Source organism: Saccostrea cucullata, unplaced genomic scaffold (genome assembly GCF_032062105.1).
Source record: "Saccostrea cucullata isolate Sc308-1 unplaced genomic scaffold, CSIRO_AGI_Scuc_v1 ctg2611, whole genome shotgun sequence".
NCBI classification, from domain to species: Eukaryota; Metazoa; Mollusca; class Bivalvia; order Ostreida; family Ostreidae; genus Saccostrea; species Saccostrea cuccullata.
The window spans coordinates 58,375-78,390 of record NW_026937572.1 but is presented as its reverse complement, the minus strand read 5'-3'; the positions used below and the strand labels follow the sequence as shown (position 1 = coordinate 78,390).

The window sequence follows — 20,016 nt, the reverse complement described above, 5'->3', positions numbered from 1 at the left end:
TAATTGTGTCACCATGTACTTCAAAGCTATTTGCATGGACGTCAACCCCCTGCGTTTCTTCTACGTTTTTCACATCTTTAAATGGTTTGTCTTGTAATCGCTTTAAAAGAGTTGTTTTTCCCGCTTTTGTACATCCAACTATGATGCATCTTGCATGATTTACCTTCACATACTTTTTTGCGAGAAATTGTTTAAGCTGTCTAAGTTCTCCAAGGTTAATATCTTTATTTTCTAGAAAATATTAAATTCATTTTAAAAATATTACTTAAAGAAATAAGCATTCATTGAGAAAATAACAACATAAACAAAATTATATTAATCTCATCCATTTTAGAAAACAAGGAACTATCAATAAGCTATACATTGAAGCTATACAGCTAAGATGCATTAACTACATCTATGTATTTAAGAAAAAATATGAGAGTAAATCTTACCTTTCTTAGTTTTAACTTTTCTCCAATACAGTAAAGATATCAGAAAAATAAATAAAATTATGGATGGTAGAAGGACTCCCAAAATTATAGCTAGCTTCCAATCTCCAGCAGTCATCTTTTTTTCTTGAGAACCGTTTAGATGTCTGCAATCAATATTTTAACAACAAAAAAGTTAAGAAATTCCTTTTTATTCAGAATCGTACAATAAAATTCTACGAATAAATTTTGAGATTGATGCACACACACACAGTAGGCTTGGTTGCATGCAAACTTTTCACATTTCATCCATACAGTTAGATATTAGAACATGTTTTGATTAATGAATATTTTACCATAGCAAATTAAACAATTACATTTGTACACGATTACAGTCACTCTCTACCATCGGCTCATACGTCTGAGAGAGGAACGAACGACAACTCTGCATGGGAGATTGGATTACAGTAGTAGTAGTAGTAGTAGTAGTAGTTAAAAAAAATCTTATATGGTTTCAAGTTCAACCATTTGCAGGAGTAAATCAAAGATTTCTTGAAACATCCGAAGTGAGACTAGGGAACATACATGTAGGTTTATTTTTATTAGCGTTTTTTCCCGAATTATATTATTGTGATATGTAATTGTTTTATGGTCTGATTTAAAAATATTTCAAACTTCTACGTCAGTTTATTTAAATCATGAATTCATTTCAACTTAATTTTGACGAGATTTTTTTCTTATGCTTGGAATATCAGTTACATGTACATATAGAAACCTTCATTTACAGAAAATTTAATTCATAACGGTAAAAAATAAACAAGAGATGTTTGTGAAACACTTATGCCTCCTCCCCCCAAATTGGAATTTTTCGAAGTCAAAAAAGGGCATAACTCTGTCAAAAATGGCATGATTGTACCCAAAACAAAACTTGACCAATATATTTATCTGATAAATCTGTATACCAAATTTCATCTCAGCAGGTGCAACCTCTGCCAAGAAAATAAACGGAAACTGCAAACAATTGGAATTTTTATAAGTCCAAGGGGCATAACTCTGACAAAAATGGTGCGATCGTACCCAAAACATAACTTGACCTAGATATACTGTAGAATCACAAATTTTCGTGGGCATAAAATTTTGTTGATTCATCATCAAAAATAGATTCGTGGGCATTTAATTTCGTTGTTTTGAGATTTACCCTATTCAATATATAGTCAAATAAAATTTCGTGTGGGATTAAATTGTTGACTTGCAAACTAGGGTATTTCAAAGTAACTTAAAAAAGGGCGAAGATTTGTGAAGAGCTTGAGGGCATAAATCTCGAAACCGTTGCAACTTCATAGGTGGGATCAGCGACCTGGGTTGAGTTAACATTCATTGTTGACCGATAACACCCTCTTTGAGCCCTAAATGTATTGATTAGATAGACGAAACATTCCGTAGTAAAATTCAATATTAAAATAAAGGCCTAAAACTGGCGTGAAATAGACCAGCCAAAATACAGCCAAATGAAAGGTTATATTTCCTAACAAGGTAGTTAAAATGACCATAGAATATACAAAATGCCAATTTAAAACAATTTTTTTTTCAAATATCTGTAATATCAACATCTCTGTTAGTAGCCTGCCTCGATTAAAAATATGACTGACTAGGAGTATGATATGTATGCAGGTGATAGCGGGATATTACTACATAAATAACGAAAGTTAACAATTAAGAAGTTAAAGACATCTCGTTTGTCATATATTTAGTTGTAAGATTGTTAATAATCTATACATGTATATAAATATTTTTCTCTTCAGATTCCATTTTTATGTAAATTTGAATAATTATTAAAAAATCAAAAACTACATGGTTAAACTTGTTCATTTTACTCATTGAAACATGCTCAGGTTGTTATTTTCAATTTTTATGATTAAGCATATGCTTTATTATACTTACATACTAGAACAGTTCTTGTCAGCCTTAAAACACTTATATGCTGTGTTAATGTGTAGGCACGCTGGAACTGAATAATAAATATTAAGTAAAAAATGCATTAATTAAAAATAATAAAAAATGTTTTTAAAAAATTATTTTCTGACTGTGTTAAGTTTTTTTTTTCAATGATTTCGAATTGATCCTTTTAGACTACATGAAATGCACTGTGCAGTATAACAATTGAAACATTTTTTTCCAACTTACATTTATAAATTTGCTCATCGTAAAATGATGTGTTTGGACAACCCTCAGAAAAAGTTTTCACACATTTGACATGGTTAAGGTCACCTCTTCCTTCAAGTCTGACACAAGAATCTGTAATTAATTTCAAATATAAAAAATATCAATATTTATCATCTCACCGACTTTGAATAATCAATTATACAACCATATATATTAACAATAAAAGTCTCTCTTTGCTGTTAATACAGGCATTAACGGTTAAAGATATTGCAGAAAAAAATTACATAACCGACTTGCGAAGGTTTTGTTATTTTTGTTAATTTCTTTGATATCAGACAAAAGTTTAATTATACGGTATTAGAATCGCCCTGGTTCTTAACAGAAACTAAGAATATATAAATTACTTCTCCTTAAACCGTGCATCTTAAATACATGAAACATGAACAACCAATTCAGAAAATGTGTGTCCCCCGCTTAGGAAAAAAAGAAGAGCATGCTTGGATCTAAAGGGGGGTCGAAGGGTGGGGCCCTTTAAGAAAAGCCGGTAGTGCCATAGGGAGTTAGGGTGTAAACTATTGTTTTATTTTATTTTGAAATTACATTTACTTTAGATTTAACTTGCATTGCATCAGACTTGTTAAAACAAAATGAAATTCTAATGCAATAGATTTGTAAAACACTTTTTGATTGGCTAATGCGCTCATGTTTGAAGCAGTAAAACGAGCATTAACGAGCGTGAAAGCTATTTCATTGTGACGTCATAATACAGCAACGCAAAAACACAATGCTCCGTGACGTATTTCTTGTAACAAAATTCATCAAAATGAGACGTAAACAACCAACAAAATGCATGGATTGCATTAGAATGGGAATAACTATCTTCTAATTTGATATTTGCGACCGTTAAATGCTGATTTAACGGTTGCAAACATGCGTTTTACGGGCTCCGCTTACGCGTCGCCGGTAAAACTCAGTTTGCGACCGTTAAATCAGCATTAACGGTCGCAAATACCAAATTAGAAGATAGTTATTCCCTAAATTAAGAAAAATAATAAACCTGGGCCATAAAGTTTCCTTTTACGGTTCGTACAAAATTCTATCAAACTTTGTAGTTGATTATCAGGAGAACATAAATATCTAGTATCTGTTGTGCAATTCATCCTTATTGCAGCACGCTGAAAGGTTGAAGAATTCATGGGACACTCCGGAACTGGAAACATATTAAAATCATAGGAGTATGCCTATAAAATAAACCAAAACTTCAATAAATCATAATTTTTTTTTATTTTCAGGCACGTAGCATCAGGGTGTCGGGGCAGGGTGGGTGGGCTTTTTTCCCCAAAACATATAACTTTTAACAATCCACCCCGTTTTTCTTGTAGAATAGTGAAATAAATCAGAGACATATATATCTCTGAATAAATGTAATGTAATGTACTTGAGCGTTTATAAAGAAAATGCTACTCAATGGCTTTTGATTATATTCCGCCAAGTAGGATTTTTTTTTTTACTTTGGACAAGTTTTCCTTTTGATTTTATGTAATTTTCGCTGCCCCCTTTTTTTCTTTCATAATGATGCTACGACCATGGATTTTTTAAGCAAAGAACACAAATTGTCATTACAACCAAACTTAGAATTACAATACAAAAACATAATGAAGATAAACATTGATTCTTTATGACCTTTCAGCAATAATATTTTTTATGAAATTTTTTATGAACTGCTTGCATTTTGTCTTTGCTCCAATCGACATAAAGCGGTTACTTAGCAAACGTTATTTCCGCTGCATTTCATTTCCGGAAATTTGCATAGCATTTCCGACATTTTTTATTTCATTTCCGACATATTTTTGTTTTCATTTCCGGAATTTACCTGTGCGGCAATTTAATGTTTTCCTAGTCAGCGAAAGTGAAATTTTAAAAGTATTTATTGCAAAATAATGATCAACAATATATTTTAAAAATCCATTTATTATACACTTGATGTACTCTTATCGAGTTTTTACTCTGGTTGATTTGTATGCCTTTCAATTTTTCACGGGTTAAGTCTTGGCACTATCTGAAAAATGTCGGAATTGAAAACAAAAAAATGTCGGAAATGAAAACTAAAAAACGTCGGAAATGAAAAGAGGGAAAAATTACCATCTTGTTTAATTATGTCCAGGGAATCAAGCCTAGGGCATAATTATCTATCAAATTAATAAATTATCAAATACTTACCGGGTACCCTTTACTACGAGAGACAATACCAAAGGCTTGCATAATAAGGAAGATAAAAATAGCCTTAAACAATGAGGGACTCTTATTTGTTGACATTTTCTTCTAATAACCTGCAAAATAAAATGAGTCAATTTTAAAGGACTCCACACCTTAAGAATCACAGGCACTTGAAATTTTTAACATTTGCTTTCACAAATAAACAATCCATCATACTATACATGTATATAATCTTTATTGCCCAAGACATACATCATCTTATATCATATGATTGTATAATTCCTATTTTTCTGATTGGCTGAGATCCAACTATGTGGAGGAAATACTACGTTATATTTACCTGCACGTGACGTTCCAGGCCAATACAAGGATTTATTTTCTCTACATTGATCTAAAAATAGATCGGGAAATTCCAAATCGATACAAATTGTTTCTGAAAGCTATTTAAACGACTATGACTTTTTTTCATGTGACAAAAAAATTAGCTAATGGCCATATATCTTTTCAGATGAGGGTGGTTGGAGGGGATGCAGGTTCCCTCCAAAACTTTTACTAAACAACAATTTTTGGCCTAAACAAAATCAAAATTGCTTTATTTTATAGAAAATCGAATGCATTCATTTCATTTTTGCGAATTCCAATTCATTTAATGTAAAAAAAAAAAAAAAAAAAAAAAAAAAAAAAATGAAAAATAAAAAAAAAAGATTCATAGAAAATACTTTCTTTCTGGCAATCTAATTAAAATTAGATGATAGATCCGCTCGCATACCCGCTATGTACAGCTATTTCTTATTTGCTAACAAAAATGTAAAATGCCTTGAAGTATCTCTTTAAAAAAATGCTTCAATTCTACATGTGGTAATGTTCATATATATGCACCGTGTATTCTTAAAATGAAAACGTGCGTCTTAGGTGAGAGAATTCAGTTGAACTAGTTGTCAAAAGTATTTTTTCTTCTAATTTTTTTGCTATATTGCAGTCACTTTTCTATTTTTAAACAGAGAATAAAAGTATGCATTGATATTGCAACGATTTTGTGATATAAACTTCAAGTAAATATCTTATTAATTAAGATAATATTCTTTTACAGCAGCAACGTCTCAGTAATATTAAAGTGTTCTAAGGAACGTTAGATAAGTGTTTTATAGAGTGATATTATTAAAAGGAAAGTAAATTAGTCATAGAACTTCGACGTATTTTGTGTACATTTATTTCTAAATCAAATGGCTTTAATTCTATTTATAGTCTTTTGCTGTTTGTTTGCTTTTTTGGGGGGGGGGGGGGGGATATAAATTTATGGACCATTCGACCAAAAGAATTGTATTGTTTTCATTTGGGTCATTATTTACATGCATACTGAATTGTCTCAGATTTTTTCTGTTTGCCTGATAATGACAGCAGATCAAGGTGGGTGTGGTCGATCGACAGTGGATGCTTACTATTGTATGGTGCATACTACCACTTCTAATGCTTTTAGAGGTTGTTGTTTGCTCTATTCTCAATATACTTTGTGTTTCATTGGACTTTTCAATTGATAACTGTTCGTTGCTTCCATATTTCATTCACCTTGGACGAAATACCAATTTATAGTGCCTCAATGTTTACGGATTTTCGATATACATGTATGTACATATACAGTAAAAATATACGTCAGATAAACACTTGCCAAAAATATCAAGTTTGATAGTTTCTCTGATTGCCAAGTTATATTGTTTTATTTTAAAATGGGTTCTTACCTTATTCTTGTCCCTCAAAATCGATTTAGAGGTCGTGATGCGCAAAAATAAATCAAATCGGAGATTTACACCTGTGTGTGTGTGCACTTTAAGGATATTTAAAGTTTTTTCTCTTTAAACTACGCATTAGTTAAATCAACGACAATGCACTTGAATATTGTGGAATATAAACATGCATCCGCGGAAAATATTTCTATAAAGGGGAAAAATACAAGTAAATAAATAAAGTGCCACGCCACAGCATGATACGCCCGTCAAAAAATTACAATTATAATGTATCTTAAACAGTTAAAAGTGCAGAAAAATCATGTCAATCTTGATTTTAAGATTTCAATGATTTTTACACACCTTAAAAAAATTTGTTTATCCATCTCCTGTGGTGTATGCATTAATTATAACAAATATTGCATCATTCATAGATTTCTATACCTTGCCAAATGCCTATCATATTAAACAATATCAAATTACACAACTTAATCAATACCTAATTAATTTTGGAAATAAAAGGCTGGCCATCAAATATAAACTGACCAACAGTTCCTCTGTCTAATTCCCATAAGACCATGCTCTGAAAAAATGAAAGAGACATGCAGCTAGCCTTCCTACATTGAACACATTAATTAATCTTTAACTGGATGCTTGTCTACTCATTACTCCCAAAAGATTATTGGATCTGCACTATCTACCATAAAAGTCGATAAAACATTTTTAAAACATACAAAACATCAATGATTTTTTTTTGGATTTAATATCAAACAGTTAATTGTTAATATGCAATTGACATGGACATGCAGATTCCACCCCTACACCCATAAAATTAATTTTTAAGTTCATAATATTATGTAATATTAAAATAGTTTAATATGCAATATCAAATTAGTTTTAATTCTTCTCATCAAATTCATTTTAAAACTTCGGCTAGCCAACTGAAGCTATCTTTAATCCAACAGGCTTACCCATTTGGCCCAATACTCAAGGGATACAGATAGCACCGATGCTCTTAACAGCTACTCCTCACATTAAACTCATTAATTTCTCTCTCTAATTTGACATGCAATTTTCTGTTATCAAAATTTTTCTTGACCAGTGCTTGATAATTAGACTCAAGGGAGTGGTGGAATTTCTCTAACATACATTATATTTGTTATAGATTGCTGTCAAGTATATGCTAAAAACAATAAGTATTTTCTTGATTTAACATTTTTCTAATAAGGTTAGTGCAATAGTTTTACATTTTTTTGAATGTGTAAATGAAAAGAAAAAAAAGAATTTTTTTTTAAATTCCACTTAAATTAAGTGACCTTGAAATAGGTCGCGACACACCTTTTACCTAAGATGCATAAACTGCCCAAGTTTGATGATCCTAAGTCTAATAGTTTTCTAGTTATGGACCGGACAGGATTTTTCCATATTTGGCTATAACTTTTTAATTATAGGTCAGAGCGACCTACTTTTTGTGCGCGACACACCTTCTACCCAAGATGTATCAGCTGACAAAGTTTGATAACTCTAGGCCTTATAGTATTAAAGTTATGAGCCGGACACGAGAAAAGCTAACAGACGGACGGACGGACGGACAGACAGACGGACATGAAGCCTATAACATAATACGTCCCGTCTTAAGACGGGCGTATAAAAAAGACACTTAAACGCATCAATTCCTTTGTTGGCCAAGATTCTTAATCTTCATGGGCCTGAATAGGTCATCCGTGCACCGAAATCATGTAAAAACTATCAAAATTTGCGGTTTCCGCTCATTTTCTTCGCAGAGGTTGCACATACTGAAATTATGATATACAGATTTATCGTAAGAGTATCTAGGTTAGGTACCGTTTTAAACCAGAGGCCATGAAACTTAAAGAGGTAACATTGCTCTTTTTAACTTAACATGTTGCTTGCTTTAAAATTGATTACCACACTTAATATCCAGAGGCAAAGTAGGAGAAAAAAAGAGAGACCCATAGGCTACGCTCACCCGACCACTGTGACTTAGCCGCTAGACAGAAATCATATCAATTTTAACAAGAGTTGTTTGTTTTAACACTTATGCCCCCTCCCCCCAAATAATTGGAACTTTTTTTTAAGTTGAAGGGGCCTAACTCTGTCAAAAATGGCTTCATCGTACCCAGACCGGTACTTAACCTACTCTTACGATAAATCTTTATACCATAATCATTTCAGTATGTGCAACCTCTGCGAAGAAAATGAGCGGAAACTGCAAATTTTGGATTTTTTTAAGAATAAAGAGGCTTTATCTGTCCAAAATGGACCGATCGTACCCAAAATAGAACTTGACTTATTCTTATGATAAATCTGTATATCATTTTTCATTTCAATATGTACAACCTCCGCGAAGAAAATGAACGGAAACTTATGGTGGACCGACAGCAGCAAAGCAATATTTCCTCGCTTCTTCGAAGAGGGTATAAAAAGCTGAAATCCATAAATGGTCTTAACCTACCAATAAAAAGGAGGGGATATATTTTGATCAGTCTTTAATGTGCACCTTTCTAAGACTTCCAAAAACCTTGCATCTTATAAAGATGAATAAAATGAAAATTGTTGTATGAAAAAAATTAATTTAAGCGTCATTTTGATGCAATTCAAATTAAATATTAATTTTGAGTTATCCTTCCTGGCTGAGGATCGGATATTCTTAAGTTTGAACATCCATTTTGCCCCCCCCCCCCCCCCAGTCATGATTTGACCAATCTGAATCCCTACCTGAGGATTATTCTCTTTAGAGAAGTGAACAGGCTTCGCCTACATCAACTTCTCTTCGCAGGCATTCATGTTATTCTGGAAAACGTATAAATGTAGAACTGATCGACGTAGGCCGTCACCGGTTCTACATTTTTATACGTTTTCCAAAATCTAAATATGACGGCCTGCGAAGAGAATGGGATGTAGGCGAAGCCTGTCCACTTTTCTAAGGACAATACCTGAGGATGTTTCCATGTAAATCTGTAATTTAGCTCTGCTGTGTATGTGAAGATTTTTTCCTATTTAAAACTTTCATTGTGGCCCGCCCTATCCCCGGGGATCTTGACTTGAACAAATTTGAATCTACACTATCTGAGGATGATTCCGTATAAATATGACCAACCATGGCTATGCTGTTCTTGAAGATTTTCATCGATTTTTCTTATGTAAAACTTTGCTCATCCATTGTGGCCAAACCCTTTCCCCGAGGGTCATGAATTGAACAAACTTGAGTCTACACTACCTGAGGATGTTTTACCATAAGTTTAACCTTAACCTTTTCTGGAATAGTGGTTCTTGAAGAGAATTTAAAACAGGCCACCAAATTGTCACCATTTCTTTATTATCTCCCCTTGAAAGACGAAAATGTAAAAAGTTTACAGAAATGCGATCAGAAGAGCTCACTTGCCAAATATCATTTCCATTAATCAGCAATAAACAGTATGGTGCCGCCACCCCATGGGAACCCCTGGGGCCACACAACAGTTTTAGAAGACACCATTGCTCATCCTAAATGTTTGATTAGTAATTCCAAGATTTCAAAGCATTAATTCATTTTCAGAGTATTTATAATCTTTAGAGCCCCCCCCCCCTTCCCCGGAATTAGAATTTTTGGAAGCCTATTTTGGAAGACTGGTGAAAGAACTTTGTTCTTCATAGCTAAATATTTAAATCAGATCAAGATTAAAATACCCTGGAGCAGGAGAGAAGATTTTCAAGGAATTTAATATGCCCGTTTTTGGCTGTAAGAAATTAAAATACTTGTACTTGTACACTGACTCACAAGTCAATTTGCATTACTTATCACAACTACAGAAAATGCTCAGACTTAATGCACTTCAAAGCCCCTGCTCCAGACACCATGGCTTATTTGATTTCATAACTTCAATAGTTTAATGCTCTTTATAATCATTAGTTTGACTTCGTGATGTCCAAGAGTAAGCAAATCTTTAAAACTTTGTTTCATTATCCCCATGCAAAGTAGTATGAGGGGATGAAATAATGTGCTTGTGTGTTGAAATTATCCTTTGTCAATGTCAACCCCCCCCCCCCTCCCCCCAACCACCACCACCACTGTGACACATACTCCTCAAGACTTCCCTAAAATCTACAACCATAATCCATCATTTATATCCATCATCACAAACTAATATGATTTTAAACTAGAAAACTGACCAGTCAGCAAGGGCCCCGTCATGGGGTAGAATTATAAGGATGCAGCTTATGGAATGATTAAAAAATATGAAGAAATAAGCAACAGCAAATGTATTCTTAAAATTTTCAACATAATTCCTGAATATCCAAAAACCTGTAAATAATATCCTTGTATATTTACATTAGGCACTGGCAGTAAAGAACAACCTAACATTGAATGTATGTATAAACAATAATGAAGTTTGTGTTTGTGTTATATAAAATGCCAGTCTTCAATGAATGCAAATACATGTATCATGAAGGCTTGACCTTAACTTCAAAACAAACAGCAGTTGCAGACAAAGTTTTCCATTAATCTTAAAATGACAGATAAAGATAGGCCTACTAAAATTTTTTTCAGCAGGCTAGATAATTAATCCTGAGGGATTAATTGTACCTCTCTCATCATTTTCTTCTAAAGTTACAATAAGAACTTTTTCAGTATTAATATTAGAATGGCTTAATCCAACTATCTTAAAAATTATTATTCTTGAATTTACATAAAGGGAAAAAAAGTAAAAATAAAAGATATGTCTTCTTTAATCTATTTCTTGTTTTTAGAATTCAATGAAATCATAACTCATTGTGTAGGTATTTTAACCAAAATATAGTATAAACTTTTATATCTAAATCCACATTTCAGAGTGTTCATAGCATTCCAAATTGACTGAACTTCAAAACAAACTTCATTTGCATACAGAGGTGATAATTAATCTCCATGTGACAGATAAAGATAATGCTTTGGATTTTCTTCAGGAGGAAAGCTAATTAATCCCAATGGACTCATAGCAGCATTCAGTTTACAAAGGAAACATCTTCAGCAGTTATCTCTCTTTGCTAAAGCATTCTTATATAAAGTTAAGGAATATACCCCACCACCCCAGCTCCAAACCAAGGGTCATAGAGAAACAAACTTAGCATCAAAAAATGTCTTTCTGTCTATTGAACTACCATACCAAATTTGATCTTAATTGGGCAACCATAAAAAAAGTTATTAGGAAAAAACAGGAAATTTGTGGACAGAAGACAGACAGACGGACAGACAGAGTGATTACTATAGGGCACCCGCAAATCCTTGCGGGGCCCTAATAACGCTTAACATTAAACACACAAGCAGCTAGTAATTTCATGGTGGCACCTTTTTTTAATATATTTATACAACAACAGTCTATCATTCTTTCTCTGCGGGCTTCTGTTGTTTTGTTCCACGTAGTCGACCAGTACGTCTGGCGGCAATAAGACCGACCTGTAAAACAAAGCAATTCCTAAGTATATCACACATATCCAAGCTAATTCATTACATTATAACTGCTTTCTTTAATTGATGTTCCATATTAAAATATGTAAATATAAAGAGATGCCAACTTTTAGCATTACTACTTTTGAAGAAAATTTTTCCTTTAAAACAGAAAGCCAAAACAAACAAAGTGAGGTGAACTACCTGACCTTGATGATTTTGACCTTGACCTACCTTTCTACCAGCAGGTGTGTCTCTCCTGACTGTAGATGCTTTACCAATATGTTGATGGTTACCTCCTCCGTGAGGATGCTCAACGGGCTGAAATCACAACGGAAATATTAAATTCATTAGTCAGATTAAAATAAGCCAATCCTATCCTCAATACAGCTGAGTGATGAAAGACTGAAAGACTAAGACTATTTACGGGAGATATCCATCAAGAATCACCATGATTTAAATTTTTTAGAATAAATGTATTAATAATTGAATTTGCAAACTGTTTTTCAACCAAGAAACTTCCACTAACTTCTTCTACATTTGTATGAATGATTCAATTTGTCTAAACCAAAAAAAAGATGCTAAAATTTTTTTGATATGCAGCAATGTTCCATACAGCAGGGAAAGACATAAGTATCAGCTTGCCCCTTGGGATAAGTAAACTTGAAATTTTATATGTCTAAATGTTAAAAATTTGGTTGCCCAAAGTTTCTAAGAAAATAACTCGATAATTTGAAGTTCAAATAACTCAAATAGAATTCGGCCACTGAAATGGCCATTGAAACAAAAACTTTAAAAATCTTCTAATTCATGCCAATTCATTGAAGAAATAGGTCTAGCCTATGTCCTAGATATTTACTTGCCCAGTTTGACAAATACTAATATACTGACAGCTTTATTTGCTAAAGCTGAGGTTGTATTTGCCCCTGCTAATTTGACAATAAAGACTTGTTTATCCCTGCACAGCATGAAAAACAGCCCTTTATGAATGAAATGAGGATCATTACTTACGTTCATGGCTACTCCTCTGACTTTGGGCCAGCAGTTTCTCTTAGCCTTGTATTTAAAGTAAGCTCTACCAGCTTTGAGCATTGGCTTGTCAATACGTCCACCTCCAGCTACAATACCTATATACCAAACAGAGTGGGAAGTTTTATTATACTGTATGTAATAAGCAATTGGTTGACAGTTTAATAATATCAACGTAAATTTATGCATCAAAAGCTTTAAGCGTGTGTGAAAATTTTATTCTTTGGAGTGAAATGTGCCTCATCCTTAGACAGGTCGAGACCACTAGATTTTCTGTCGTCAGCATAAATTTGCATGTAAATTAGCTACTGTAGAAGCACAAAGTTTCGTGGGGATAAAATTTCGTTGATTTGTCATCAAAAAATAGTTTCTTGGGCATTTAATTTCGTCGTTTTGAAAGTAACCCTATTCAATATATAGTCATATAAAATTTCGTGTTGGATTTAATTTCGTTGATAATTGTTAACAACGAAATAAACGGAATTAAATCCCCCACGAATATTTGTGCTTTTCCAGTATCTGTTTACTACCTACTGCTGAATGAGCCGTAATGCATTGTGGGCTACTACAAGTACCCAGCTGTGTTGAAAATAAAGGGTAACTTGAATTGTCCCTTGGAAACTTATTTTCACTACTTTTTTTAGATTAGTAAATTAAATATTTAAAATGATCTTTAATCTCTCATTTCTATGCTCACATTTAAAAAATTTCCTTTATGAAGCCTTATATCAACTATAATACATCGGCCTAGACTATTGTTCAAAGAGACGTAGGTGCTATCGTGTAGATAAAACATCAAGTTTTTTTCATGTGATATACGTGTACATAGTTTTAGCAAGTAGTATATAGGTCCTTGGTTTTAGATAGCAGGAGGTGTGTAATTCTTATTTAACCCCTTAATATTATCAGAAAGTTTTTCTTATGTACATGAAAACGTCAAAGCATTTGTAAGTTATTCAAAACAACTATTTATCATCTGACACAACTCCAATATTAAATAAATGTGAGCAGGGAGCAATGTCCTTAGAATATAATCTTTCAATTACGGTCTTATACAGTGATAAAGAAGCTCTACAGTTTTTCCGGTGACAAGTTAAATATTGTGCAGTAAACCGACGAAAACCACGTGTTGCCACTGAATCGTAAACACGTAGTCGACTGTCATCCTTTGGGACTCATTCACTTGATTGGAGAACGGGTGTGATGAAGACATCGTCACGTGTTGAAAATTGTCTTCCATATAAGGTAGTGGTCTCGACCTACTAGAATGATTCATAAATTGATCAAACAAGAAATCTGAATTTTTTTTAATGGTCTCCAGTGACCAGTCCTTGAATTTAATATTCAAATCATGTAGCGATCCCATATAAATAACGCAAAGCAATGACTCAACAACACTAAGAAAGGAATAAAACATACTCAAGAAAATTAATCTCAAGTACACTCAGGTCAATACTAACCAACCATAGCTCTGTTTGCAGAGGGGATGAGTTTCTTGGAGCCAGATGGCAACTTGACTCTTGATTTCTTGGTTTCGGGATTGTGGGCGATAATCGTGGCATAGTCCCCTGAGGCCCGGGCAATCTTGCCTCGATCACCCATCTTCTCCTCCAAGCAACACACAATGGTACCCTCGGGCATAGATCCAACTGGCAGGATGTTTCCAATCTGGAGGTTGGCTGTTAAAATTCAGAAAACATTAAAGTCATGTTCAAAATATTGTACTTTGTCCCTCATATATTGACAAAATGCAAAAACTTTGTGTTATGATTTCTGATTTCTTTGAGATTTAAGATTTTCAAGTTTTTATAATAACCATCAAAGGTCAGATAAATTTACTTCACATCAATGATCATCAGTTCAAAGTGAAGAAAATTTTGAATCATCATTCCAATTTTCAAATGACTATAACTATTGTAATTATATAGACTAATTACTCACCTTTCTTCCCACAATAAAGGAACTGTCCAGTGTACATTCCTTCGGAGGCAATGAAGGTTTCCGTGCGGAGTCGGTACTTGTAGGGGTCACGGAACACCACCTTAGCTAAAGGTGCACCACGGCCTGGGTCATGGACAATGTCCTATATGAGCAAGATAAAATAAACAAATATTGAAATAAGATTTTTTCTTATCCGTTCATTTCTCCCAAATATACAAAATTGCATATAAATTTGTACATTTTTAGTATGATCAATTTGAATAAATTTATATAAACAAAAGTGCAAAGTACATTTGTTTATACATTCAAGTTGGGCAGTGCGATGAAAAAAAAAGGCGCACCAGACCAGAGACACTGAACATCGGTCAGGTCCGAAGTGTCGCCTTTCGCATAGACTGTCCACATTCAGTTTGGTCAATATTCATAACATTTATTATTACATGTACCATAAAGTGAATCTGCATTTTTACATAATGTTTATTTTCTAAATTTTTGTGGTCTGTAATTTTACAATGTTTTTCAGGTGTTTTAAACTGAAAGCAACCCACACATGATACACTGTACACATTGAGCACTCATATTGATTCACAGCAACACACAGATTCATAAAGTAATACCTTAACCACTCCTTTAATGTATCCATGCCTTTCAGCATAGTCGACAGCTCTCAGGGCTGCCTTGCCCTTTCTACATCTTGTGCGGGCCTTGAAAACGCTTCCAGGACCCTTTCTTTGAGACCTGATGACTCGGCCCATTTTTCTGTCAATAGTGACATGAAATTAATAACAGAAAATGTGTAGCATTAAGAAATAACCCCATCCAGCCCAGCGTAATACACACAAGAGTCAATACATGTCATGGTCAAGTTATTCTATGTCTTAAACATTCTTGATTATAACGTACGCTAATGTAAATTAATTTAGCGTCAATGGAGAAAATAGACAGATACAATTTCTATACAGCAAAACGATTGCTTTGCAGGTTCGAATCTTAATGAGGGACGTGGAGACCGGCCCTTTTAGAAGTGTTACAGAATATGTAAAAATATCTGTAAAACCACATTTTTATTGGTAACTTTGTTATATATCTAGAATCTAGCACAAAACAACATTTAAGGAGTCCTTCGGATGAGACTGTATACAGGTCTGGTACAATCACTAGATTTAGCTACGTAGCTTGATTTACCTACATAGCTTTATTTACCTACCTGAGGTAGCTTTATTTAGCTACCAAATTGGCTTATTTCTAGTTAAAAGCATTTTTCTCAGTGTGTGCAGAAAATATCATTTTGATGCAGTGATCATTTTCAACTTTGAACTCATCTGAAAACAACTCATGAAAAAATCCCTCTTGGAAAAATGTCTTTTTCTGCACAATTGCAATCAAAGTTCTGAAGGTTTTGGGGCTATGTATGACAGTTAGAACAGTTACCCCTTGGATGAAATGACAAAGAAGTCCAGTTTCGGTTAACACGATAATAGGTCGGTAATTATTCAGCACAATGTGAAGTAATCATACTCAGTCATGCCTCACCGCACGGACAGCTAACCAAACAATGGAATTATTATTGTTTTACAAACAGCGTGACAGTTTGCTTTATAGGGCATGCTAAAATTTTGTATGCTGATTATCATTTAACTCATCGATTGGATGTTTGATTTCAATGGAATCAAAAATACTTTGCATATGAAACAGAAAACCCAACAATATCACTGACAATACTGACCAATCGTATTGAATCACATGTTTACTAGCATGCAGTAAACAACAGTTACACGTGGACGGACAAAGCAAGTTTTACAACCTACAATGATGATATTGATAGCTGCATAGTACAACAGCAGCAGAGTAGCCTTACTAATTCTATTCTTTGAATTTTCTTGTACGTATATAAAACCATCCGGTCAAATCATAACAAATATAATACATGCTTTTTTGAGGACAAAGAACGGGCTTTGACTGACCACGTGTTGATGGTGAGTACAAATGCCACACTGGTGAACAATCATTCAATGTGATTGGCCAGTACTCTCAGGATATTGTTGTATTCTGAGTTTCATATGCAAATTAGTATTAATTCCATTGAAATAAAGCATCCAATCCAGTCTATGCAAAAGTCTTTTTTACCACACAGGACATTCGGTCCTGTGCAATCAATCAACACACAGGAACGAATCAAATTTTGTCAGACCGAGAAACCTAATGTAAACAAATGAAACACCCGAAAATTAGTGATGGAAATCAGAAATAAAATTAGAATTGATTATCGGTGATAATCGGCTGGGCATAATCGATTAATAAATGTAGAAAAGTTAAACTTATTCAAATTTCAGTCAGACTTTTACAAAAAACAAAATAATTTACCTAATTACATATAATATTCAAAAAATGTTTATTACTTTTTCTTTTAAAAAAGTGGAAAATAATATTTCATTACTTCAAACAATATCAATATGAAACATCATGGAATTTTTTTTAATTCCATTGAATGGGTATATTACTGAAATTAGTCCCACCTTTCCTTACATGTCTTTATTTCTTGGGATTACAAGTCTTAAAAGAAGTTATCCAGAGATAAGACCTGTATTCTTGATTATAGTAACGTTTACATATTGTCTACATTTAAAATGTTTTTCTTTGTATAGTAAAACTTCCCAAAATTGTCTGTTTCCTGTTATTAGTCTGACCCTATATTCAATCATGGCGGTAAAAAAAACATGGCAGTGATTCCTTCGATATTTTAACATTCATCACTACTTTTAATCTCCTTGCACTCGAATTTTCGTAATAAAACTAAAGTATGACAAGTTATTTTTGTCAGCGATGTCGGCAACATTTATTTTCTTACTCTGAGACATCGGACATTCCGGTCCGGTGTAAAATAATGACGCATCGGACCAGAGGCACTGCACATCGGTCAGGTCCGACGGTCCGATGACTTTCGCATAGACTGATCCAATCTCTGAGTAAAATGAAAATCAGGTCACAAAATTTTAGCACGCCCCATCTTAGATAGAATGTTCTATTGTTAAAATAAAATTGTCCTACGGACTCAGTTTAACGATAGAATTCGTTCCGTGTATTCGTAATGTAGCAAAAAGAAACACGGGCGATAACCCACATAGTGCATTTACTAGGAACAATCTAGAGAGTTCCGAATGTAAACATGGCAGGTAATTTGAATCAAGAGAAAAACGTTGAGAAAATTAATTGGATTTTCGTATTTATATGGATTATTTTTTGGGATAAAAGGCATTAGCAATCTCAAAAAGGTTCGTTTTGATTATTTTGGTAGTTATTCCCAGTGCAAATCATTTTATATTCTTCAAAATCGTTTCGGAGCGGATCCGCTCCGATCTGCTACATTGCAAGTATATGGGACGTATTCTAACTGTGGCGAGGGCTTGTACCGAGACACAGTTAGATTATTCTAACTAGCCCCATCTAGCAAACTGTCACGCTGTTTGTAAAACAATAATACATGTTTTGCTCTAAATTTTCCAAACGCAGCAATGTATAAACTATCTCTGCTTTGGATTGTTTATTTAAGCCTCCCTAGTTTAAATATCAATAGTCATTTAATTGCGACTTTTTGTCTCTTTTTAATAAAAAGAAAACTTTTAAAAACTTACCTTGAAATAGCTAAATAAAGCTACCTTAGGTAGGTAAATAAAGCTACGTAGGTAATTCTACCTACGTAGCTAAATCTAGTGATTGTACTGGACCTGGTATAAACCAAGATCTCACACCTTCTCGTTTACCGACTCCGTGAAGTGTGTGGTTGTGTCTAGTGGCAATGTCATTTATAAAATTACGATTATTCATTGGACAAACGTTAGAAAATTGTGGTAACTCCAATATATTGATACATTAAACACCTTTTTTATCGACGTATTTTTAATATAATTCTTGTAATACGCTTGACATTTCCCCTTCTTGTTGACCAAAATTTAGACCCATAATTTCATTATATGGCGTCGCATACCTATATCATCACTAATTTAAATTGAGGTGCAATGAGTATTTAGTGATGTAAACCGAATTAACACCAGAGATGATGACTATTTATTGAGATATTAATGGATTTATTTCCATATACAACGTGAAACTCACTAGTAATGGCTACCGATAGGAAAAGGAAGTTGAAGGGTTTTCTGTATCGCGATCCCGATTTCTATTCCAACCTAAATGAATGACGTTTTACTTGAAAAATTTCATGATTAAAGGAAAATGGCTAGTTGTTTATTTTTTTTTTTAATTTGCTGAGCAATACTAACTACAACAATTTTGAAGGGAACGGAAGGTTGGTCTGGCCCCATTTTAAATAAATTGCTTCCGATACAAAGGGGTACGAAGGGGTGGGGGGTGGGGGGGGGGGGGTAGATAATCAAGCTTGCGTTCTGTGTTTAGTTGTCTTTTGTTTGTTTATTCAGGAAAATGGCACATATCATATGTAGCATAGGATAGACATAAAAGAACAAAATTGGCACATGGAATCCAAAGAAATCATAAGATATCTTTAAAGATACAATTGTAATAAAACATTAGCATTATATCATAAAAAACAAGTACTTAAGAAGAACAATTAATTCCGAATCTCTAAAAAGGATGGCGGGTAACTAAATAAGCTTTGTACTAAGTTAAGCCATTTACCCGAGGATGACCCATGAAAGCAACAATGTGCTTATTTCCAATGGGGTCCTCATAGATTGTAATAGTAATCAACATACTTAGCACTAAATGCTTTGATATAAATAAGAATAAATAAAACTTAAATAAATAAGACAATATGTATGTTTTAAGAAACTAATAGTATAAAAACTCATTTTCAGATATTGAGCGCATTTTAAATAAAAGGTGTTTTTTTAATTCTTTTTTGAAAAGAGCTTTGTTTTTGATGGATTTTATGTCATCTGGAAGTGAATTCCACTCCTTGATACCATTATAATAGAAAGTTTCCGACTCTGACTTAACAATTCTTGGGATAAAAAAGTTTAACTTGCTGGACCTGGTTGTTCTAGTTGTTCGTGTAGAGTTTTGAATAAAATGCTCCGATAAATAATTTGGACATTTCTCATGAAAAATATTAAATACATGATGAAGTCTG

The 20,016-nt window shown here is 33.4% G+C and overlaps 2 protein-coding genes across 2 annotated transcripts; both read right to left on the bottom strand.

Annotated features, from left to right (window-relative positions):
* Positions 1–19: 19 nt before the first annotated feature.
* Positions 20–5,177, bottom strand: LOC134248417 (uncharacterized; the record flags this gene model as incomplete). The annotated part of the gene is made up of 7 exons (XM_062730824.1): positions 5,131–5,177; positions 4,794–4,903; positions 3,631–3,814; positions 2,595–2,705; positions 2,352–2,418; positions 435–577; positions 20–231 (listed from the first exon to the last, which is right to left on the bottom strand). Coding segments are annotated over exons 2-7 (813 nt in total), but the record flags the coding sequence as incomplete, so codon positions are not given.
* Positions 5,178–11,826: 6,649 nt separating this feature from the next.
* Positions 11,827–19,070, bottom strand: LOC134248420 (large ribosomal subunit protein uL2-like). The gene is made up of 7 exons (XM_062730828.1): positions 19,023–19,070; positions 15,527–15,668; positions 14,910–15,051; positions 14,429–14,647; positions 12,951–13,066; positions 12,174–12,260; positions 11,827–11,948 (listed from the first exon to the last, which is right to left on the bottom strand). The coding sequence occupies exons 2-7, from the start codon at positions 15,662–15,664 to the stop codon at positions 11,874–11,876; spliced, it is 777 nt and encodes a 258-aa protein (XP_062586812.1). The 5' UTR covers positions 15,665–15,668; positions 19,023–19,070; the 3' UTR covers positions 11,827–11,873.
* Positions 19,071–20,016: the final 946 nt, after the last annotated feature.

Coding starts and splice junctions, on each gene's coding strand:
- LOC134248420 (XM_062730828.1), bottom strand. CDS start 15,664: ATGGGCCGAGTCATCAGGTCTCAAAGAAAGGGTCCTGGAAGCGTTTTC. Junction 15,052..15,526: donor ACATTAAAGGAGTGGTTAAG/GTATTACTTTAT, acceptor TTGCTCATATAG/GACATTGTCCATGACCCAGG. Junction 14,648..14,909: donor CCTTTATTGTGGGAAGAAAG/GTGAGTAATTAG, acceptor GAATTTTAACAG/CCAACCTCCAGATTGGAAAC.